Source organism: Tachyglossus aculeatus, chromosome 1 (assembly GCF_015852505.1).
Source record: "Tachyglossus aculeatus isolate mTacAcu1 chromosome 1, mTacAcu1.pri, whole genome shotgun sequence".
NCBI classification, from domain to species: Eukaryota; Metazoa; Chordata; class Mammalia; order Monotremata; family Tachyglossidae; genus Tachyglossus; species Tachyglossus aculeatus.
The window spans coordinates 103,842,272-103,867,714 of record NC_052066.1 but is presented as its reverse complement, the minus strand read 5'-3'; the positions used below and the strand labels follow the sequence as shown (position 1 = coordinate 103,867,714).

The following is a 25,443-nucleotide window of genomic DNA, read 5'->3' as shown; positions in this document are numbered from 1 at the left end:
GAACGACCAGAGAGATAAGAGGAGAACCAGGAGAGGACGGAATCTGTGAAGCTTAACACGTCCAAAACAGAATTCTTTATCTTCCCACCCAAACCCTGTCCTCCCCCTGACTTTCCCATCACTGTAGATGGCACCACCATCCTTCCTGTCTCACAAGCCCATAACCCTGGCATTATCCTTGACTCCTCTCCCTCCCTCAACCCATCTATTCAACCCATCATTACATCCTGTTGGGTCTATCTCCACGACACGGCTGAAATCCACCCGTTCCTCGCCATCCAAACTGCTACTATGTTAACACAATTACTTATCCTAACCCATCTTAATAAATGCCATCGTTATTATTATTATTCTATCAGCACTGTCGCTGACCTCCCTGCCTCCTGTCTCTCCCCTTTCCAGCTTATACACCACTCTGCTGCCTGGATCATTTTTCTACACAAACATTCATCCAAGTTTCTCCACTCATGAAGAAACTCCAGTGGTTGCCCATCTACCTCCGCATCAAACAAAACTTCCTCACCACTGGCTTCAAAACACTCAAACACCTCGGCCCCTCCTACCTCACCTCCCTACTCTCCTACTACAATCCAGCCCACGTACTTTGCTCCTCTAATGCTTACCTTCTCACTTACCTCCATCTCATCTATTTCACCACTGACCCCTCGCCCACAACTTGCCTCTGGCCTGAAACACCCTCCCTCCTCAAATCTGACAATGACTCCCCCGCCTTTCGGAGCCTTACTGAAGGCCCACCTCCTTCAAGAGGCCTTCCCTGATTAAGCCCTCCTTTCCTCTTCTCCCACTCCCTTCTGTGTCGCTCTGACTTGCTCTCTTCATTCCTCGTTCCCCTCCAAGATCCTCAGAACCTGTGTACCTATCTGCCATTTATTTATTTATATTAATGTCAGTCTCCCCCTTTACACAGTAAGCTCGCTGTGGGCAGGGAATGTCTGTTCATTGTCATACTGTACTCTCCCAAGCGCTAGGTACAGTGCTCTGCACACAGTAAGCGCTCAATAAATACAACTGAATGAGTGAATGAACAGTCCCTGTCCCACACAGGGTTCACACTCCTAATCCCCCTTTTACAAATGAGGAGGCACAGAGCAGTGAAGTGATTTGCCCAAGGTGACACAGCAGACAAGTGGCGGAGCTGGATTAGAACCCAGGTCCTTCTGATTCCTAGGCCCGTGCTCTGGCCATTAGGCCAAGCCAGGTCTAAGCCTTCACTTGTCAGCCAAGGTCCTCCGTTTGTTCAGTTTCACATAATTTACAGTTTAATGCACGTGGACACACACAGACACACAGCACATCATCATCATCATCAATCGTATTTATTGAGCGCTTACTGTGTGCAGAGCACTGTACTAAGCGCTTGGGAAGTACAAGTTGGCAACAAATAGAGACGGTCCCTACCCAACAGTGGGCTCACAGCCTAAAAGGGGGAGACAGAGAACAAAACCAAACATACCAACAAAATAAAATAAATAGAATAGATATGTACAAGTAAAATAAAATAAATAAATAAAGGGAGTAATAAATATGCACAAGCATATATACACCAAATGATACTTTCGGAGTCTTCCCTCTAGACTGTGAGATCGCTGTAGTTAGGGAGCATGCCTACCAACTCTGTTATATTGTACTCTCCCAAGTGCTTAGTACAGTGCTCTGCACCCAGTAAGTGCTCAATGAATGCAATTGATTGATTCCATCAGGAACAACAGATGAGTCGTAGTGCTGACCTTTTCATTCATTCATTCATTCATTCAATCGTATTTATTGAGCGCTTACTGTGTGCAGAGCACTGGACTAAGCGCTTGGGAAGTCCAAGTTGGCAACATATAGAGACGGTCCCTACCCAACAGTGGGTTCACAGTCTAGAAGGGGGAGACAGACAACAAAACAAAACATATCAGCAAAATTAAATAAATAGAATAAATAGGTACAAATAAAATAAATAGAGTAATCAGTACGTACAAACATATATACAGTGCTATCAGCTTGAACAGGACCCCCCAGGTGTCATGTTCCTGGCTGGGTCACGGGGTAGGAAGCAGCGTGGCTCAGTGGAAAGAGAACGGGCTTTGGAGTCAGAGGTCATGGGTTCGATTTCCGGCACCAAATATGTCTGCTGTGTGACCTTGGGCAAGTCACTTAACTTCTCTGAGCCTCAGTTACCTCATCTGTAAAATGGGGATTAAGACTGTGAGCCCCACGTGGTACAACCTGATCACTTTGTATCCCCTCAAGCGCTTAGAACAGTGCTTTGCATATAGTAAGCGCTTAACAAATGCCAACATTATTATTATTATTATTATTAAGAGGAGCAACGCAGCACTGCCTCAGTCTCCTCCAGGACCTCCCTCCCTCCCTCCCTCCAGCCCCGCCCCTCTCCAGTCCGTCCTTCGCTCTCCCGCCCGGATCAGTCTTCTAAAACGACATTCTGCATACATCTCCCCGCTCCTCCTATCAATCCATCGTATTTCAAACTATTGCCTTCATTGAGCGCTTACCGCGTGGCAGAGCACTGTATTGAGTGCTTGGAAGAGTACAACATAACAGCACTGGTAGACATGTTCCCTTGCCCACGGTAAGTTTACAATCAATCAACCAATCAATCGTGTTTATTGAGCGCTTACTGTGTGCATAGCACTGTACTAAGCGCTTGGGAAGTACAAGTTGGCAACAACCTTGTTGTAACAACTTGTTACAGTCCCGAGACCCCCTTACAATCCTCCAGTGGTTGCCCCCTTTTAGACTGTGAGCCCACTGTTGGGTAGGGACTGTCTCTATACGTTGCCAACTTGTACTTCCCAAGCGCTTAGTACAGTGCTCTGCACACAGTAAGCGCTCAATACGATTGATTGATTGATTGATTGCCCATCCATCTCTGCATCACGCAGAAACTTCTCACCATTGGCTTTAGTTACTCTTTCAGCTCTCTCCCCATTACTTATCCTCCCTTCTCTCCCACTACAATGCAGCCCACGCACTTTGCCTCTCTAACACCACCAACCTACTCACTGGGCCTCACTCTAGCCTCTCCTCACTGACCTCTTCTTCACACCCTTCCTCCAGTGCTCTGCACACACTAAGCACTCAATAAATATGACTGATTGATTGATTGATAGACTCCCTCCCCCTTCCCATCCAGCAGAACACTGCTCTTTCCATCTTCAAAGCCCTACTAAAACCACCTCTCCTCCAGGAAGCCTCCCATGACTAATTTCTCCTTTCCCCACCGCATTATTCCCCTCCCACTCAACCCGTGCAGTTGAGTCTGTATTCCCATCCGGCAGACCGCTGCTCTTTCCATCTTCAAAGCCCTACTAAAACCACCTCTCCTCCAGGAAGCCTCCCATGACTAATATCTCCTTTCCCCACTGCATTATTCCCCTCCCACTGCATCCCCCGTGCAGTGGAGTCTGTATTCCCAAGGACTCAGCTTCTCAACATACCTTTATACGCAGTTGCTTCCCTTACTACCATTGATAACAATAATGATGGTATTTGTTAAGCGCTTACTATGCGCAAAGCCCTGCTCTAAGCACTGGGGGGATACAAGGTGATCAGGTTGTGGGGCTCACAGTCTCGATCCCCATTTTCCAGATGAGGGAACTGAGGCCCAGAGAAGTGAAGTGACACTGATTTTAATATCTTTCTCTCCCACTAGACTGTAGGCTCCTTGAGAGCAGGTCTCGTGTACAGTGCTCTGCACGAAGTTAGTGCTCAATAAATACCATTGACTGATCGACTGCAAAATGTCCATGCCACCTTAGCCCACTTTAGCTACCTTTTGGCAAAACTGGGACTAGGACCCAGGGCTCTGATGCCCAGAAAAGCTTTCTCTCCTCTGAATCAAGGAACAGCAGGATTGCACATCCAAATAGTAATTACCCGAATTTGCGGTTTCTGGTGGCTGGAAATGGAGATGATTAATATTATATTTTTCTGACTCGGGAGTGACTTTGGGGTCTTGCTCCAGGATGAGAAAGGGGACCCAGATGACCACAGGAGCTTCAGTCCCCGGGGCGGAGGGTGGGCTAAACTATCCCTCCACCTGCTCCGAGTCTGTAGCCATTAGCAAGAAAGGAGACACACCTGAGATGGTTTCTCACTTCTATATACCCTTCGGCTTCTCCTTTCTGCAAAATACCTGCTTTGCAAAATAGATTCAGTCCCGCACATTGAGGAATTCCAAGAGTTTAATAATGACGGTATTTGTTAAGCGCTTACTATGTGCAAAGCACTGTTCTAAGCGCTGAGGGGATACAAGGTGAACAGGTTGTCCCACGTGGGGCTCACAATCTTAATCCCCATTTTACAGATGAGGGAACTGAGGCACAGAGAAGTTAAGTGACTTGCCCAAAGTCACACAGCCGATAAGTGGCGGAGCCGGGATTAGAACCCATGAACCCATGTTACAAACAGACTGCTTTCACACTGTCACATACTCTGAAATTTAGATTTCCATTCTAGAACCTTCTTTTTGTACCATTTCTTTTCATGGTATTTGCTAAGTGCTTACGGGCCGGGCCCTGTACTAAGCGCTGGGGTAGATAATAATAATAATAATAATTTGGGTATTTGTTAAGCGCTTACTAGGTGCCAAGCACTGTTCTAAGCACTGGGGGAGATACAAGGTAATCAGGTTGTCCCACGTGGGGCTCACAGTCTTAATCCCCATTTTCCAGATGAGGTCACTGAGGCCCAGGGAAGTTAAGTGACTTGCCCAAAGTCACACAGCTGATCGGTGGTGGAGTCAGGATTAGAACCCATGACCTTTGACTCCCAAGCCCATGCTCTTTCCACTGAGCCATGCTGCTTCTCTTCGATACGAGCTAGCTAGTTTGCTTAGATACAAGCTAATCACGTTGGACACGGTCCACGTTTCACAAGGGGCTCACAGTCTTAATCCCATTTGACAGATGAGGTAACTGAGGCACAGGGAAGTTAAGTGACTTGCCCAAGGTCACAAAGCAGAGAAGTGGCGGTACCGAGATTAGAACCGGTCCTTCTGAACCCCAGGCCTGTGGTCTGTCTGTTAGGCCATGCTGCTTCTCTTCTCTTCTACTATTCTTCATAATAATAATAATAATAATGGCATTTATTAAGCACTTACTATGTACAAAGCACTGTTCTAAGCGCTGGGAGGTTACAAGGTGATCAGGTTGTCCCACGTAGGGCTCACAGACTTAATCCCCATTTTACAGATGAGGGAACTGAGGCCCAGAGAAGTGAAGTGACTTGCCCAAAGTCACACAGCTGACAAGTGGCGGTGCCGGGATTTGAACCCATGACCCCTGACTCCAAAGCCCGGGCCCTTTCCACTGAGCCAAGCTACTTCTTCATCATCACCAATGGTATTTATTGAGCGCTTACTCTGTCCAGACCACTGTACTAAGCGCTTGAGAGTACCATACAAGAGTTGGAAGACAGATTCCCTGCCCACAATAAACTTAATCCTGGAGAAGTAGCATGGCATAGTGGATAGCGAACAGGACTGGGAGTCGGAAGGTCATGGGTTCTAATCCCGGCTCCCCCGCTTGTCTGCTGTGTGACCTTGGGTATGTCACTTGACTTCTCTGGACCTGAGTTCCCTCATCTGTAAAATGGGGATTAAAACTGTGAGCCCCATGTGGGGCAAGGATTGTGTCCAACCCAATTTGAAGTACTCACAAGATTTGCTTGTCTGAAATTACGACAAGGTGCCAGCGCGGGCCGGGATGCCGACAGATCCGAGTCCGGCAGTCCGTCCGTCCCCAGCCGAGATCGGGGGGCGTTCCCCCCGCTTCCCTCCGAAGACTGGCCGGGCCAAGGCCCCCGCTTTCGACTGCCAAGACGGACATCATCTCTCAGTCCGTCTTGGGTGGCTCGGAGGCCTTTCTTCGGGGAATTCGCTTGGAGTTTCATTAAATTGGTTATCCTGCGGCTACGGTTGCCGTAGACTTGTTTTAACGTTCCACGTTTCCCCACTGAATTTCATCAGAGAAGCAGCGTGGCTCAGTGGAAAGAGCCCGGGCTTTGGAGCCAGAGGTCATGGGGTCAAATCCCGGCTCCGCCACTTCTCAGCTGTGTGACTTTGGGCAAGTCACTTCGCTTCTCTGGGCCTCAGTGCCCTCATCTGGAAAATGGGGATTAAGACTGGGACAACCCGATCACCTTGTAACCTCCGCAGCGCTTAGAACAGTGCTTTGCACATAGTAAGCGCTTAATAAACGCCATCATCATTACTATTATTAAATTGGTTATCTTGCGACTACAATTGCCATAGACTTGTTTTAATGGTCCACGTTTTTCCACCCAGTCTTTTGATGTTCGAATCGGTCGATTCTGATGAAGGAATCACGACATCAGACTGTGACTGTGAGCCCACTGTTGGGTAGGGACCGTCTCTATATGTTGCCAACTTGTACTTCCCAAGCGCTTAGTACAGTGCTCTGCACACAGTAAGCGCTCAATAAATACGATTGAATGAATGTCTGGGCACATAGTAAGCGCTGAGCCCCCTCTTTCCTCTCCCCATCCTCCCCCTCTCCATCCCTCCCGGCTTTCCTCCTTCCCCTCCCCACAGCACCTGTACATATGTATATATGTTTGTACGCATTTATCACTCTATTTATTTAGTTTACTTGTACATATTTATTCGATTTATTTTATTTTGTTAATATGTTGAGTTTTGTTGTCTGTCTCCCCCTTCTAGACTGTGAGCCCGCTGTTGGGTAGGGACCGTCTCTATATGTTGCCAACTTGTACTTCCCAAGCGCTTAGTACAGTGCTCTGCACACAGTAAGTGCTCAATAAATACGATTAAATGAATGAATGAATGAACAAATACCGTAATTATTATTATTAATATTTTCGTGACCATAATATCATGACACTAGGAATCAGAGTAGAGAACCCTTAACTCTTTCCTCAACTCACATTCTTCTCAGCAGCTAAATTCACCACTCCTTCTCTCAGGAAGGTGTTCAGGAACCAAGCTTGCAATTGCTTTGCAGAACGTATTTAGTGTCCTGCTTTGTTTCAAGAAACCAGGCTTCCAAAGTCTTCGAGTCAGGAAGAAAAAATAATGCCGTTCAACTGGTTAAACAGAGAATGCCAAAAGGTCACTTCTTATTTGGCTTTCAAACGCACGATGGAATAGTCTGGGAGCGGACTTCAAACAGGAGAGAAGAAAAGTGATACCTGTACTTACTGTCGTTGGATCCCATGCTAATTAGGTCGTCCGAGTCAACGTTGTGAACGATGGCTGCTTTGTATCCAGCTTTTTGTGCGTTCAGAACCTGTAAGTTAGAAGAGACCCACAGCATAAGGCACGCTGCCTTCGGAATCCTTCCTGTATATATGTATTTATTACTCTATTTATTCTACTTGTACATATCTATTCTATTTATTTTATTTTGTTAATATGTTTGGTTTTGCTCTCTGTCCCCCCCTTCTAGACTGCGAGCCCACTGTTGGGTAGGGACTGTCTCCATATGTTGCCAATTTGTACTTCCCAAGCACTTAGTACAGTGCTCTGCACATAGTAAGTGCTCAATAAATACGATTGATGATGATGATGTTGGGTAGGGACCATCTCTATATGATGCCACCTTGTACTTCCCAAGCGCTTAGTACAGTGCTCTGCACACAGTAAGCGCTCAGTAAATATGACTGATTGATTGATTGATTGACTGAATCAGTCCCAAACAGACACGCGTAGAGCTAGGAATTGGCAGCATTAGATCCTGGCTCAATCTGTCTAACCCATGAAAGCAGCGGAGGCCGTGGTTGCTTAGAAGAAAATCTCGCATGAGCGTCAATCGATCATTTGGTGGTATTTATTGAATGCCTACTATGCTAAGCACTGTGCTAAGCATTTGTGAGAATAGTAGTAGTAGTAGTAATAATAATAATAATAATAATAATAATAATAATAATAATGGTATTTGTTAAGTGCTTACTTTGTGCCAAGCACTGTTCTAAGCACTGGGGGAGATACAAGGTAATCAGCTTGCCCCACATGGGGCTCACAGTCTTCATCCTCATTTTACAGATGAGGGAACTGAGGCACAGAGAAGTGAGGTGACTTGCCCAAAGTCACACAGCTGGTAAGTGACGGAGACGGGATTAGAACCCACATCCTCTGACTCCCAAGCCCGGGCTCTTTCCAGTAAGCCATGCTGCTTCTCTAATACATCAGTACAGTACATCAGAGTTAGAAGACACATTTCCTGCCCACAACGAGCTTACAGTCTAGAAAATTTGGAACTGCTTATCAATCAGTCAATCACTGGTGTTTCTAGAGAGCTTACTCGGTGCAGAGCACTGTACTAAGCGTTTGCGAGAGTACAACAGAATCCGCAGACACATTTTCTGCCCATAAAAGAGTTGACAGTTTGGAGAATTTGGAAGTGCTAATCAATCAATCACTGGCATTTACTGACTGCTTACTATGCGCAGAGCACTGTACTAAGCATCTAGGAGAGTACAATACGACAGAATGAGCAGACCCGTCTCCTGCCTACAACGAGCTTACAGTCTAGAGAACTTGGAATTGCTAATTAATCAATCCATCACTGGTATTTCTAGAGCGCTTGCTAGGTGCAGAGCACTGTACTAAGCACTTGGAGAGTACAACAGAGTCACCAGACACACTTCCCGCCCATAACGAGCTTACAGTATAGAGTCGGGGACGAGTCTTACTGACATCCTTGTTGCTGCTCACCCTGAAGAGCAAGATCTGGGCCGGGGAAACGGCCTCTGCGGGGTTTAGGGACCCAAGGTGGGGAAGCCTTGGGTGGGAGACAAAGATGGGAATTCGGTTCCCTCAGCCTGATATCCCACTGCCTCTCCTGTCCACCTCAATCCACCAAACGTATTTATTGAGCGCTTACTGTGTGCAGAGCACTGTCCTTAGTGCTTGGGAGAGAGCAGTGTAAGAGAATCGGTAAACACACTCCCTGCCCACAAGATTACAGTCTAGAAGGACTAGAATATCCTAGAATATCCTAGAATATCCTAGAATATCCTAGACATGAATATAAATAAATTACAGATGGGTACATGAGTGCTGTGGGGTTGAGGGAGGGATGAATAATATGTTTTGTTTTGTTGTCTCTCTCCCCTTTCCCCCTGCTGTTGGGTAGGGACCGACTCTATATCAATCGTATTTACTGATTGTTATTAATGGACTGTTGTATGTTGCCAGCTTGTACTTCTCAAGCACTTAGTACAGTGCTCTGCACACAGTAAGCGCTCCATAAATACAATTGAATGAATGAATGAATGAATAAAGGGAGCAAATCCAAGTGCAAGGGTGACGCAAAAGGGAGTGGGAGAAGAGGAAAGGAGGGCTTAGTCAGGGAAGGTCTCCTGGAGGAGATGTGGCTTCAGTAAGGCTTTGGAAGGTGGGGAGAGTGATCATCCCCCTTCTATCATCATCATCATCAATCGTATTTATTGAGCGCTTACTGTGTGCAGAGCACTGTACTAAGCACTTGGGAAGTACAAGTTGGCAACATATAGAGACAGTCCCTACCCAACAGAGGGCTCACAGTCTAAAAGGGGGAGATAGAGAACAAAACCAAACATACTAACAAAATAAAATAGAATAGATATGTACAAGTAAAATAAATAAATAGAGTAACAAATATGTACAAACATATATACATATATACAGGTGCTGTGGGGAAGGAAAGGAGGTAAGACGGGGGGATGGAGAGGGGGACGAGGGGGAGAGGAAGGAAGGGGCTCAGACTGGGAAGGCCTCCTGGAGTAGGTGAGCCCACTGTTGGGTAGGGACCGTCTCTAGATGTTGCCAACTTGTACTTCCCAAGCGCTTAGTACAGTGCTCTGCACACAGTAAGCGCTCAATAAATACGACTGAATGAATGAATCCGTGAGCTTTGAAGAGGAAGGGCATAGCGGGCCAGAGGTAGGACGTGAGGATGGAGGCAAGATGGACAGGGTTGAGATACAGTGAGTAGGCTGGCAGTCGAAGAGCAAAGTAGAGGAGTGCCCAGGCTGGGCTGTAGTAGGAGAGTAGCAAGGTAAGCTAGGAGGGGGGCGAAGTGATCGAGTGCTTTAAAGTCGATGGTAAGGAGTTCCTGTTAGATGCTGAGGTGGATGGGCAACCACTGGTTCTTGAGGAGTGTGGGGGCAAACACGGACTGAATGTTTTTGTAGGAAAATGATCCAGGCAGCACAGTGACGTATGGACCGGGGTGGGGAGAGACAGGAAGCAGGGAGTCTGATGCAGTAATCGAGATGGGATAAGTGCACCGATTAACATGGTAGCTGTCCGGATGGAGAAGAAAGGGCGGGTTTTAGCAATTCCGTGAAGGTTGAACTGACAAGATTTGGTGACAGACTGAACACGTGGGTTGAGTGAGAGAGAAATCGAGGCTAACACCAAGGTTACGGCTTTGTGAGAGGAAGGATGTGCTGCTGTCTACGGTAACGGGAAAGTCACGGGAGGGTGTGGGTGGGAGGATGAGGAATTCTGTTTTGGACACGTTAAGTTTGAGGTGCTGCCAGGACAGCCGAGTAGAGATTTCCTGAAAGTACGAGGAAATGCGAGACTTCAGAGAATGAGAGAGATCAGGGCTGGAGATACGGATTTAGGAGTCATCCGCACAGAGATGGTAGTTGAAGCCTTGGGGGGTGAATGAGTTCTCCAAGGGAGCGAGTGTAGATGGAGAATAAAAGGGGACTCAGAACTGAACCCTGAAGGACTCCCACTGTAAAGGGGGTGGGTGACAGAGGAGGAGCCTGCCAAAGAGACTGAGAATGAGCATGCTTCCCCTCTCTTCAAGTAACTCCAGTGGTTGCCCATCTACCTCCGCATCCAACAGGAACTCCTTATCGTTGGCTTTATAGCACTCAATCACCTCACCCCCTCCTACCTCACCTCCCTGCTCTCCTACTATTCATTCCATCGTATTTACTGAGCGCTTACTGTGTGCAATCCAGCCTGCACGCTTGGCTCCTCCAATGCCAACCTTCTCACTGTACCTCGATCTTTTCTATCTCTCTACTGGCCTCTCGCCCTCGTCCTGCCTCCGGTCTGGAACGCGCTCCTTCCTCATACCCAACGGACGGTTACTTTTCCCACTTCAAAGCCTTACTGAAGGCACATCTTCCCCAAGAGGCCTTCCCTGTCTAAGCCCTCCTTTCCTCTTCTCCCACTCCCTTCTGCGTTGCGTCATCCTGACTTTCTCCCTTTATTCATCCCTCCCTCCCAGCCCCACAGCACTTAGATACACATCTGTAATTCATTATTTACATTGTCTGTCTCCTCTAGACTGTCAGCTCGCTGTGTTTAGGGAATGTGTCTGTTCGTTATTAACTGCACTCTTCCAAGCGCTTAGTATGGTGTTCTGCACACGGTAAATGCTCAATAAATATGACTGATTGACTGATCGATGAGGAAGAGGACCAGAAGAGGACCGTGTCAGTGAAGCTCGGGTTGGATGATGTTTCCAGGAGAAGCAGGTGGTCGGAAGCGTGGAGGGCAGTGGAGGGTTTGACTGATCGATGAGGAAGAGAACCAGAAAAGGACCGTGTCAGTGAAGCTCGGGTTGGATGATGTTTCCAGGAGAAGCAGGTGGTCGGAAGCGTGGAGGGCAGTGGAGGGTTTGAGGAGAATTAGGATGGAGTAGGGGTTACTGCCTGCCACCATCTGCGGGCATTGTACATTTCACATCGAGCCCTCCTTGCCCCACCCCACCAAGAGAAGTTTTCCAGGAGCGGCTGAGGGAATTGTCTTATGCCGCCAAGTCGTCTCCAATAGCAACACCATGGACACATCTCTCCCAGAAGGCCCCGTGTCCATCTGCAGTCGTTCTGGTAGTGGATCCAGAGAGTTTTCTTGGTCAAAATCCGGAAGAGGTTTACCATTGCTTCCTTCCGTGCAGTAAACCTGAGTCTCCGCCCTCGACTCTCTCCCTTGCAGCTGCTGCCCGGCACAGGGGGGTTTTGACTTGTAGCAGATTGCCTTCCGCTCGCTAGCCGCTGGCCAAGCTGGGAATGGAATGGATGCGCCTCGGCTTGACTCTCCCTCCCCAAGTCAAGACTGGTAGAGGACTGGAAACTCTCCGGGTGCGACCCTGAGAGGGGCTGAGGGAATTAGGTCAGGAATAAAGGAGACCCGGGCCCCATCTCCATGAAGCCCTCGGTCCAGCTGGGCCCCAGTTCTTCTTCTAGACTGTAGGCTCCTTGTGGGCAGCGAACAGTCTACCAACTCTACCAGAAGCAGCATGGCATAACGGATAGAGCACCGGCTTGGGAATCAGAAGGTCACGGGTTCTAATTCCCTAATGCCACTTGTCTGTTGTTTGACCCTGGGCAAGTAGTCACTTCCACTCTCTGTGCCTCATTTACCTCATCTGTAAAATGGGGATTGAGACCCTGAGCTCCACGAGGGACAGGGACTGTGATCTGCTTATCTCCACCCCAGCCCTTGGTACAGTGCCCGGCACACAGTAAGCTCTTAGCAAATACCACAATTATTCATTCATTCAATCGTATTTATTGAGCGCTTACTGTGTGCAGAGGTTGTATTGAACTCTCCTAGGCACTTAGTACAGTGCTCTGCACACAGGAAGCATGCAATGAATACTACTGATTGATTCCTACATCCTACACTAGGTCATACTATGAGAATCCCTCTAGACTGTGAGCTGATTGCGGGCAAGAATGTTTGTTGTTTGTTGTTACACTGTACTCTCCCAAGTGCTTAGGATAGTGCTTAGGATAGCACACAGTAAACACTCAATAAATAAGATTGCATGAATCAATGAATGAACCAGTGGGGTCTAGTTGAAAGAGTCCACGCCTGGGAGTCAGAGGACTTGGGTTTTAGTCCCGGTCACGCCACTTACTTGCTGTGTGACCTTGGGCAAGTCACTCAACTTTTCTCTGCCTTAGTTCGCTCATCTGCAAAACGAGGATTCAATACCTGCTTTCCCTCTTTCTTAGACTGTGGTTCCTTGTGGGCAAGGGACATGTCTACCTACTCTATTGTACAGTACTCTCCCAAGCGCTTAGTACAGTACTCTGCACACGGTAGGCGCTCAGTAAATACCACTGGCTGATTGACTTGATTAGACTGTGCGCCCAACGTGGGACGTGATTATCTTGCATCTAACTCAGCACTTGGTTCACCGCTTGGCACAGAGTAAGCACTCCCAAAATACCATTCATTCAATCGTATTTATTGAGCGCTTACTGTGTGCACAGCACTGTACTAAGCGGGCAAGAATACCACAATTATTATTATCATTCCATTCACCATAAAAAAAAAACTGTCTGGTACTGACTTCCTGTGAGATCGCACCTCATTTAAACACTACTGCTTTTAAAACAAGATAACACCTCAACTTCAGAAATGGTGTGTCTGAAGACACAGATTTTTTAAAAATAAGCTTTAAAACGACTGGGAAAAAAAAAGACCTTATCAAACACCCGGGGCAAGAGTTGTCATTTAGACTGTCCAGATTGATGGATCATACCTAGGGCTTCTCACACCATGCTGAGAAAAGCATTTAACCTGACTGGAAGAGTTTATGTCAGTACAGATTCAAAGAGCTGGATTCTTGTTTAATGCAAATTGGCGAGTGGACAAATGTGCAGCTGTGAAAATACTCGGGGTCCACACCTCATTCCTTTGGGAAAACAGACAGTTTTCATCTCATTGAGTTTTACTGCTCATTGCTCAGACGTGCCCAGGCCAAAACTGATGCTTGGCTGGAAATATAAATCCCCAACCCACACGCTTCTTAATGGCACAAAACAGAAGGGCCTTCTTTTCCATTTTTGTGTGTGCGTTGGGCTTATTGAGCGCTTACTCTGTGCCAATCGATCAATCACATCTCGTTTCTACCTCAGGGCTCTGTAGAGTGGTTGGCACTAAGTGCTTGGGTAGGTATAAGATAATCAGGGTGGGCCCTGTTCCTGTCTCATACGGGGCTCATAGCCTAAGTAAGAGGGAGTAGGGTTCAATCCCCATTTTACAGACCAGGAACCTGAGGCATGGAGAAGTGAAGTGACTTGTCCAGGGTCACACAACACACAAGTAGCAGAGCTGGGATTAAAACCCACCTCCTCGGACTCCTAGGCTGTGCTCTTTCCACTAGGCCAAGCTACTTATCCATTGAACAAAATAGCGATTTGCACGGAGTTCTTTGCCGTATTTTGTGTGCGGGTTGACAGCTTGTTGGAGTTCAAGCATGTGTGGATTTTGGGCCAGGTGATTTCATGTTCGTATAAGTTTTCTGATTGGCATGTGAATTTTCTGACTGGCTAAGACACCTCCCCTTTCCCCTCAACCCCCCAAGTGACAGCTGCTGTCTGAGAGGGATGGGGGCTCCAACCCTGTGCCCCTCAACCATTTCCACCTTGCCTGAGCCACAGGGACGGCTTCGAGGCGCCTCCAGTTGCCACAACGTAAGAGATGGGCTTCGACACTAGAAATGCTGACAAAAAAAAAAACACCCAGGTACTGAGGAAACATCGGTAAAATGGAAATTTAAAGCTAAGCCCCGAAATCTGAAAAGCTGACGGAACTGTGGTCATGCAACCCAGAGAAGGGATGGAATCGTAAAGAAAAAGAAAAAAAAAAAAAGAAAACCGGTGAAGAGATCAAATAAGGAAGTAGCCATCAACAAAATAGTTGATATTCCAGCCCCTGGAATGGTGAGGAAAAAAAAAAAGCCAGGATAAATGGAGTTAAGATTTGAAACGTAGACATTAAGGAGGCAGATATGCATAAGAGAGGTATGCTTGTGATGTGCTTCTTCAAAGCTAAAAGATAATTTTCTTAAAATGTCTAATTGCTTTTTGCCAGGGAGAAAAATGTCTTAAGGGAAGATTGCACTGAACACGCCTCCTCCCCTCCCCCCAAAAAACTCAACAATAACCTACTTTATATATCCTTTGTACTACAGTGTTAAAGACTATGTTTTTTTGATGTGACCTGAATGGGTGGGCAAGGAAATTAGAAAGCACATGTTTTGCATGCTAATGAAGAACAGCTAGTCAAATCCAAAACAAATCCAAAATTCATTTGGCAGTTTTTACGACTGTCTGCTCGATGGCTTAAACCACAACTTTCCCCGTTTCCTTAAAAGTTAGCTACTCAATTATAATCAAAAGCCTTTAAAATACGGGCAAATTGTTCCATATCGTCTGCAAAACCAGCAGCAAAACATCCTCAGAATCACAGGCTCAGTTACACCGGACGAGTGTAAAATCTTAGATTTATCCTGCTACCGAAAGATGATTCTCAGATACCACCAGAAACTACGAAATAACAGGATTCTTCTAGTGCCTACTGCACGCAGGGTATGACACGAAGAACTCTGAAGAGTAAAACCGAGTGAGGAGACATGGCCCCTGTCCTCGGGGAGCTTCCAATGCAATGGAGGAAGACAGCCTCTAAAACACATTACAGATAGAAGGAATTAACAGAGTATAAAGATATGTTTACAAGTACTGCAGGGGGCTGTGAGTGACCAAGTGCGTGAGGAAAATTGGGTGATGAGAGTAATCGGAAAAGGCCTGCTACCGGGATGTAGTTTCAGAAGGACTTTGAAGATGGAGAGAAAGTGGTCCATCACGTGGGAGGTGGGAGGGTGCTTTATTTATTTATTTATTTATTTATTTATTTATTGGGCGCTTACTGTGTGCAGAGCACTGGACTAAGTTCCAGGCAGTGGGGAAGAGTATAAAAAAGAAGTTGGAAGTGGGAGAGAGGAGAGTGGGGCCCAATGAATATGTTATCTTGAGAGGAATGAAGTGTATGAGCTGGGGTGTAGTGGGAGAAGAGAGTGGATGGGAAAGGGGGAAGAGAGAGAGAGATGACTGAGTTGATTAAGGAGTGTCTGCTTGATGCAGAGAGAAATGGGCAATGATTAGAAGGTTTCTGAGGACAGCAAGATGTGCAGACTGAAGTTTCAGAAAGACAAGCTCGGCAGCAAAATGAATTACGGGCTGCGGAGGGAAAAGGCTAGAGGCAGGGAGGTCAGTGAGGAGGCTGACTGCAGTAGTCAGGTCACGATAAGACAAGCACCTGGACCGGTGGTCTCTATATGTTGCCAACTTGTACTTCCCAAGCGCTTAGTACAGTGCTCTGCGCACAGTAAGCGCTCAATAAATACGATTGAATGAATGAATTTTACAGATGAGGTCATCCCCCTTTCCATCCCCCCCATCTTACCTCCTTCCCTTCCCCACAGCACCTGTATATATATGTATATATGTTTGTACATATTTATTCCTCTATTTATATATTTTACTTGTACATATCTATTCTATTTATTTCATTTTGTTAATATGTTTGGTTTTGTTTTCTGTCTCCCCCTTCTAGACTGTGAGCCCACTGTTGGGTAAGGACTGTCTGTATATGTTGCCAACTTGGACTTCCCAAGCTCTGCACACAGTAAGCGCTCAATAAATACGATTGAATGAATGAATGAATGGTCATTTACGTGGCGAGGAAAGGGGGAAATCTGGAATTGTGGTGGAGGAAGAACTGGCAGGACTTGGCAACAGGCTGGATATGGGGGTGGAGAGAAAGGCTGGAGACAGGGATAAGGCCAGAGTCATGGGCAGGATGATGATGCTGTCAACTGCGATTGGAAAATTAGATCGAGGACAGAGTTTGGGAGGGAAGATGAAAAATTCAGTTTTGGACATACTGAGCTTGAGGTGCAGGCAGGAAATCCACATTTTTTATGGTTTTAGTTAAGCGCTTATTATGTGCCAGGCACCGTACTGAGTGCTGGCTAGGGTAGAGGCAAGCAAATCGGGTTGGGCACAGTCCCTGTCCCACGTGGGGCTCACCGTCTCAAACCCCATTTCACAGATGAGGTAACTGAGGCCCAGAGAAGTGAAGTGACTTGCCCAAGGTCACACAGCAGACAAGTGGAAGAGCCAGGATTAGAACCCAGGTCCTTCTGACTCTCAGGCCCATGCTTTATCCACTAGGCCCTAAAATGCAAGGTTTCAAAAGAGGTGAAAGGTTGGGGAGATAAGGTGTGAGCCCCACATAGGAGAGGTCCTATGTTCAACCCTGTATCCACCCCAGCGCTTAGTATAGTGCTTGGCACATAGGAAGCGCTTAACAAATACCACAATAATAATTATTATTATAAGGTGGTAGATTTGGGAGTCACCCACACAGAGGTACTAGTTGAAACTATGGGATATGGGGCAGTAGCTGGATAGTGCAGTAGGGTCCAGAGATGTTTTTGGGATGTGGGAAAAAGAGTCATATTTGCAGGCAAATGGGAAGGAGCCATAAGAGAGTGAGAAGTTAAATATATGGTGGTCAGGGAGAGAAGAAGAGTGGATGCAAGAGTTTCCAGAAGGGATGGGGGCAGAGGTGGAATCAGGTGGCACATCTCCTCTTGATAATAATAATAATAATAATAAATAATAATAATAATAATAATAATGGCATTTGTTAAGCGCTTACTGTGTGCAAAGCACTGTTCTAAGGGCTGGGGAGGTTACAAGGCGATCAGGTTGTCCCATGCGGGGCTCAGAGACTTACACAGTAAGTCACAGATGAGGGAACGGAGGCAGAGAGAAGTGAAGTGAATTGCCCAAAGTCACACAGTTGATAAGTGGCAGAGCCCACGTGGATTAGAACCCATGACCTCTGACTCCCAAGCCCGGGCTCTTTCCACTAAGCCACGCTGCTTCTTAAGTGCTTCTCAAGTGTTCAAGACAGTGCTTCCCACTCAGAAGGCACTGAAGAAATACCACTGGCTGACTGACTGATAATTTTCTACAAGTCCTGATGCTAGCAAGAACAGTCAGTTCTTCCAAAAGGCAGGGTTGTGTGCAATGGAACGATAATAATAACAATAATTGTGGAATTTGTTAAGTGCTTACTATATGTTACTTATTATATACTATATACTATATGTGTTATATATACTATATGTATATATGCATGTGTGTATATATATATATATATATATATATATATACACACTGTATGTCACTTACTATATACTACAGACAAGCAGCATGGCTTGGTGGAAAGAGCCCAGGCTTTGGAGTCAGAGGTCATGGGTTAAAATCCTGGCTCCGCCAATTGTCAGCTGTGTGACTCTGGGCAAGTCACTGAACTTCTCTGAGCCTCAGTTACCTCATCTGTAAAATGGGGATGAAGACTGTGAGCCCCATGTGGGACAACCTGATCACCCTGTAACCTCCCCAGCGCTTAGAACAGTGCTTTGCACATAGTGAGCGCTTAATAAAGGCCATTATATGTCAGGCACTATACTAAGCACTAGGGTGGATACAAGCAAATCAGGTTGGACTCAGACCCTGTCCCTTGTGTTTCTCACTGTCTCAATCCCCATTTTACAGATGAGGTAACTGAAGCCCAGAGAAGTGAAGTGACTTGCCCAAGGTCACAACGGACAGGTGGCAGAGTCGGGATTAGAACCCTTGACCTTCTGAATCCCAGGCCTGTGCTCCATCCACTACGCCATGCTACTTACCTAAATTCTTCCCTGGAAGAACTTCACCACCACAGAAGACGTTTTTCTTTTTTTGAATGGAATCTGTTAAAGGCTTACTATGTGCCCGGCACTGTATTAACCGCTAGGATACATACAAGCTAATCAGGTTGGACCAGCACTTACAACAGTGCTTCGCACACAGTAAGCGCTTAATAAATACCATGATTATTATTATTATTAAACCGTGTCCCACATAGGGCTCACAGTCTTAATCCCCATTTTACAGATGAGGTAACCGGGGCACCGAGAAGTGAAGCGACTTGCCCGAGGGCGCACAGGAGACACATGGCAAAGCAGGGATTAGAACTCGGGTCCTTCTGATTCCCAGGCCTGTGTTTTATCCATTAGGCCATGCTGCTTCTTCATTAGAGACCTAGCTCTAATGAGCACTCAAGAAAATTTAAATCAGATTACTCATATCCTGATGGATACCATACACAGGGGCAAGACTGTTGTCAGCTGAAGGGCAAGATGTTGTCAGAGACAACATCTGTCCCCCCCTTTTAGACTGTGAGCCCACTGTTGGGTAGGGACTGTCTCTAGATGTTGCCAACTTGGACTTCCCAAGCGCTTAGTACAGTGCTCTGCACACAGTAAGTGCTCAATAAATACGATTGATTGATTGATTGATTACGGAACCGCAGTGCTTTGTATCCAGACAGATGCACACTGTGGGAACGCTATTCCTTAACACTTCAGTTGTGTTCTACCCCAAATGTGTACTGCAAACACGCTTTATTGAAGACTGGACTAATTTTTTCAATTCCGTTGTTGCTGTCATATGCTGTCCAGTTTGATGATGGTGATGGCGTTTGTTAAGCGCTTACTCTGTGCAAAGCACTGTTCTAAGCGCTGGGGAGGACACAAGATGAGCAGGTTGTCCCACCTGGGGCTCCCAGTCTTCATCCCCATTTTACAGATGAGGCAACTGAGGCCCAGAGAAGTCAAGTCACCCAGCTGACAATGGGCGGAGTCGGGATTTGAACCCACGACCTCCGACTCCCAAGCCCGGGCTCTTTCCACTGAGCCACGCTGCTTCTCTGTCGAGTTGTGTCCGACCCACAGCGATGCCATGGGCGCATTTCTCACGGAATGTCCCACCTCCGTCTGCAACCACTCTGGTAGTGGTATCTACAGAGTTTTCTCGGGAAAAATACGGAAGTGATTTACCGCTGCTTCCTTCCACGCAGTAAACTGAGTCACCGCCCTCGACTCTGTCCCATGCTGCTGCTGCTGCTCAGCAGAGGTGAGTTTTGACTTGTAGCCGATTGTTTTCCGCTCACTAGCCACTTCCCAAGCTCGTAATGGAATGGACGGGCCTTTCCTTGACTCTCCCTCCCATAGTTGAGACTGGCCGAGTACTGGAAACTCTCCAAGTGCGATCCCTGAGAGGTGTCGATTATGTAGTCTCCCTTTAATAAAGAAGCTTTTAGGTCTTCTACATCCCACATCTACATTCCCAGATGATTATGATTCAATGAAAATGCCAAGAAAAGCATCTGGTTCTCCAAGGACATTTTTCGGGGGTCTAATATGTGGCCACCACAATATTTTGACGGTCACATCTTTTCCCAATTAGGCGACTAATGAAAATAAAACCACAGCCTTGCCCTTTCTACGTCTGGGCTTCTCAGTTTGCCTCAGCCTCTGTGTTTCTCTCGTGCTTGGGGGCTGTCTGTCCTTGAGGGCTGTATTTGAGAAATACTGCATTAGAGCCCTGATCACCTTGTAACCTCCCCAGCGCTCAGTACAGTGCTTTGCATCATCATCATCATCATCATCATCATCATCAATCGTATTTATTGAGCGCTTACTATGTGCAGAGCACTGCACTAAGCGCTTGGGAAGTACAAATTGGCAACATATAGAGACAGTCCCTACCCAACAGTGGGCTCACAGTCTAAAAGGGGAAGCACACAGTAAGTGCTTAATAAATGCCATCATTATTATTATTACTATATTTTCTACAGAGCTAAATTCATTCATTCCTTCAATCGTATTTACTGAGCGCTTACTGTGTGCAGAGCACTGTACTAGGCGCTTGGGAAGTACAAATCGGCAACATATAGAGATGGTCCCTACCCAACGACGGGCTCACACTCTAGAAATGGGCTCACAGTCTATGGTACCTGTTCAAGAGTTGAATGTAATAATAATAATAACTGCGGTATTTGTTAAGCACTTACTAATGTGTCAGACACTGCACTAAGCGCAGGGGTGGATGGTACAGGCAAATTGGGTTGGACACAGTCCCTGTTCCACGTGGGGCTCACGCTCTCAATCCCCATTTTACAGACGAGGTGACTGAGGCCCAGAGAAGTGAAGTGACTTGCCCAGGGCCACACAGCAGACAAGTGGCAGAGCCGGGATTCGAACGCATGACCTTCTGACTCTCAGGACCGTGCTCTATCCACTAAGCCACACTGCTTTCCATTCATTCATTCATTCATTCAATCGTATTTATTGAGCGCTTACTGTGTGCAGAGCACTGTACTAAGCGCTTGGGAAGTACAAGTTGGCATCTAATGAGTAGGCTTAAAATGACACAACAATATCCGCTTCCAATCCACTTGAATCAGCAGAAGGCCTCTGAACATTATAGGCTATTCCTGAACCACTTTTCATGTGAAACAACTAAAGATAAAAGCACAATAAAATGTGGAGAACCCTAAATAGAAGACACAAAAATCCCATGGTAACTGAAGGCGGCCTCAGAGTAGTCTTAAGGAAAAAAAAAAAAAACCCATTAAAATAAAACACATTTTCCAAATCTGAGCATGAAGGCTTTCCTGATGCTGAAAATAAGTCAAGAATTACATGAACATATGGACCACCGAGCTTATGGCAGTGCAACAAGGAAAATCCATCCATATTTACAAACCATACCACATGCGTCAGTCAAATGGAAGGACATTTTCAAACAAGGAGCAGCTGGTATTTTTAAGAATCCCATGAGAGAGAAATGGGGTTGAAAATATTTTAGAATTTGTGAAAAGAGTTCCCATTCAAGAACTGGAACTTGCCAAACGTATGGTGGCAGAAGGAAGCAAGGACCCTGAGAACAACGAAGAGCAGGAAAGGAAAGGAACAGAACAAACTGCCCCGAAACCTGGGAGAAATACCCAGTAAAATTGAAAAATCCTTCCCATTTACATTAGAGGGGGACACATTAAGGACCCAAATAAATGGTGCACCAGTGGTTTAGCAGGAAAGACTGTGAGCCCACTGTTGGGTAGGGACCGTCTCTATATGTTGCCAACTTGGACTTCCCAAGCGCTTAGTACAGTGCTCTGCACACAGTAAGTGCTCAATAAATATGATTGAATGAATGAATGAACGAGATAAGAAGAAGGTAATGAAGGGAAGGAATATTGTCTACTAGCTCTCTCTATAAATCACTCTCCCCAAAGCTTAGTACAGTACTTTGCACATAGTAAGCGTTCAATAAATACGATTGAATGAATGAATGAATGAGATAAAAAGAAGGTAATGAAGGGAAGGAATATTGTCTACTAGCTCTCTCTATAAATCACTCTCCCCAATGCTTAGTACAGTACTTTGCACATAGTAAGCGTTCAATAAATACGATTGAATGAATGAATGAATGAATGAATGAATGAGATAAAAAGAAGGTAATGAAGGGAAGGAATATTGTCTACTAACTCTCTCTATAAATCACTCTCCCCAAAGCTTAGTACAGTACTTTGCACATAGTAAGCGTTCAATAAATACGATTGAATGAATGAATGAATGAATGAGATAAAAAGAAGATAATTAAGGGAAGAAATATTGTCTACCAACTTGCTCTATAAATCACTCTCCCCAATGCTTAGTACAGTACTTTGCACATAGTAAGCATTCAATAAATACGATTGAATGAATGAATGAATGAATGAGATAAAAAGAAGGTAATGAAGGGAAGGAATATTGTCTACTACCTCACTCTATAAATCACTCTCCCCAATGCTTAGTACAGTACTTTGCACATAGTAAGCGTTCAATAAATATGACTGAATGAATGAATGAATGTATGAGATAAAAAGAAGGTAATGAAGGGAAGGAATATTGTCTACTAACTCGCTCTATAAATCACTCTCCCCAATGCTTAGTACAGTACTTTGCACATAGTAAGCGTTCAATAAATACGATTGAATGAATGAGATAAAAGGAAGGTAATGAAGGGAAGGAATATTGCCTACTAGCTCTCTCTATAAATCACTCTCCCCAATGCTTAGTACAGTACTTTGCACATAGTAAGCGTTCAATAAATATGATTGAATGAATGAATGAATGAATGAGATAAAAAGAGGGGAACACATTAAAGACCCGAATAAATGGTGCACCAGTGGTTTAGCAGGAAAGACTGTGAGCCCACTGTTGGGTAGGGACTGTCTCTATATGTTGCCAACTTGGACTTCCCAAGCGCTTAGTACAGTGCTCTGCACACAGTAAGTACTCAGTAAATATGATTGAATGAATGAATGAACGAGATAAGAAGAAGGTAATGAAGGGAAGGAATATTGTCTACCAACTCGCTCTATAAATCACTCTCCCCAATGCTTAGTACAGTACTTTGCAAATAGTAAGCGTTCAATAAATACGACTGAATGAATGAATGAATGAATGAGATAAAAAGAAGGTAACGAAGGGAAGGAATATTGTCTACTAACTCGCTCTATAAATCACTCTCCCCAATGCTTAGTACAGTACTTTGCACATAGTAAGCGTTCAATAAATACGATTGAATGAATGAATGAATGAATGAAATAAAAAGAAGGTAATGAAGGGAAGGAATATTGTCTACTAACTCTCTCTATAAATCACTCTCCCCAAAGCTTAGTACAGTACTTTGCACATAGTAAGCGTTCAATAAATACAATTGAATGAATGAATGAGATAAAAAGAAGGTAATGAAGGGAAGGAATATTGCCTACTAGCTCTCTCTATAAATCACTCTCCCCAATGCTTAGTACAGTACTTTGCACATAGTAAGCGTTCAATAAATACGATTGAATGAATGAATGAGATAAAAAGAAGGTAATGAAGGGAAGGAATATTGTCTACTAACTCGCTCTATAAATCACTCTCCCCAATGCTTAGTACAGTACTTTGCACATAGTGAGCGTTCAATAAATACGATTGAATGAATGAATGAATGAAGGAATGAGATAAAAAGAAGGTAATGAAGGGAAGGAATATTGCCTACTATCTCTCTCTATAAATCACTCTCCCCAATGCTTAGTACAGTACTTTGCACATAGTAAGCGTTCAATAAATACGATTGAATGAATGAATGAATGAATGAATGAGATAAAAAGAAGGTAATGAAGGGAAGGAATATTGTCTACTAGCTCTCTCTATAAATCACTCTCCCCAATGCTTAGTACAGTACTTTGCACATAGTAAGCGTTCAATAAATATGATTGAATGAATGAATGAATGAATGAGATAAAAAGAAGGTAATGAAGGGAAAAAATATTGTCTACTAACTCACTATAAATCACTCTCCCCAATGCTTAGTACAGTACTTTGCACATAGTAAGCGTTCAATAAATACGATTGAATGAATGAATGAATGAATGAATGAGATAAAAAGAAGGTAATGAAGGGAAGGAATATTGCCTACTAGCTCTCTCTATAAATCACTCTCCCCAATGTTTAGTACAGTACTTTGCACATAGTAAGCGTTCAATAAATACGACTGAATGAATGAATGAATGAATGAGATAAAAAGAAGGTAATGAAGGGAAGGAATATTGTCTACTAGCTCTCTCTATAAATCACTCTCCTCAATGCTCAGTATAGTACTTTGCACATAGTAAGCATTCAATAAATATGATTGAATGAATGAATGAATGAATGAGATAAAAAGAGGGGGACACATTAAGGACCCGAATAAATGGTGCACCAGTGGTTTAGCAGGAAAGACTGTGAGCCCACTGTTGGGTAGGGACTGTCTCTATATGTTGCCAACTTGGACTTCCCAAGCGCTTAGTACAGTGCTCTGCACACAGTAAGTGCTCAATAAATATGATTGAATGAATGAATGAATGAACGAGATAAAAAGAAGGTAATGAAAGGAAGGAATATTGTCTACTAACTCTCTCTATAAATCACTCTCCCCAATGCTTAGTACAGTACTTTGCACATAGTAAGCGTTCAATAAATACGATTGAATGAATGAATGAATGAATGAATGAGATAAAAAGAAGGTAATGAAGGGAAGGAATATTGCCTACTAGCTCTCTCTATAAATCACTCTCCCCAATGCTTAGTACAGTACTTTGCACATAGTAAGCGTTCAATAAATACGACTGAATGAATGAATGAATGAGATAAAAAGAAGGTAATGAAGGGAAGGAATATTGTCTACTAGCTCTCTCTATAAATCACTCTCCCCAATGCTCAGTACAGTACTTCGCACATAGTAAGCGTTCAATAAATACGATTGAATGAATGAATGAATGAGATAAAAAGAGGGGGACACATTAAGGACCCAAAAAAATGGTGCACCGGTGGTTTAGCAGGAAAGACTGTGAGCCCACTGTTGGGTAGGGACTGTCTCTATATGTTGCCAACTTGGACTTCCCAAGAGCTTAGTACAGTGCTCTGCACACAGTAAGTGCTCAGTAAATATGATTGAATGAATGAATGAACGAGATAAGAAGAAGGTAATGAAGGGAAAGAATATTGTCTACCAACTCGCTCTATAAATCACTCTCCCCAATGCTTAGTACAGTACTTTGCAAATAGTAAGCGTTCAATAAATACGACTGAATGAATGAATGAATGAATGAGATAAAAAGAAGGTAATGAAGGGAAGGAATATTGTCTACTAGCTCTCTCTATAAATCACTCTCCCCAATGCTTAGTACAGTACTTTGCACATAGTAAGCGTTCAATAAATACG

The 25,443-nt window shown here is 44.9% G+C and overlaps 1 protein-coding gene across 1 annotated transcript in view; it reads right to left on the bottom strand.

Annotated features, from left to right (window-relative positions):
- The window catches only part of RNF13 (ring finger protein 13), a 370,693-nt gene that overhangs the window by 146,416 nt on the left and 198,834 nt on the right, over window positions 1-25,443 (bottom strand). Inside the window, exon 5 of the mRNA XM_038750328.1 lies at window positions 7,208-7,295. Within this exon, the coding sequence (XP_038606256.1) occupies window positions 7,208-7,295 (88 nt within the window). The remainder of the gene's footprint in view (window positions 1-7,207; window positions 7,296-25,443) is intronic.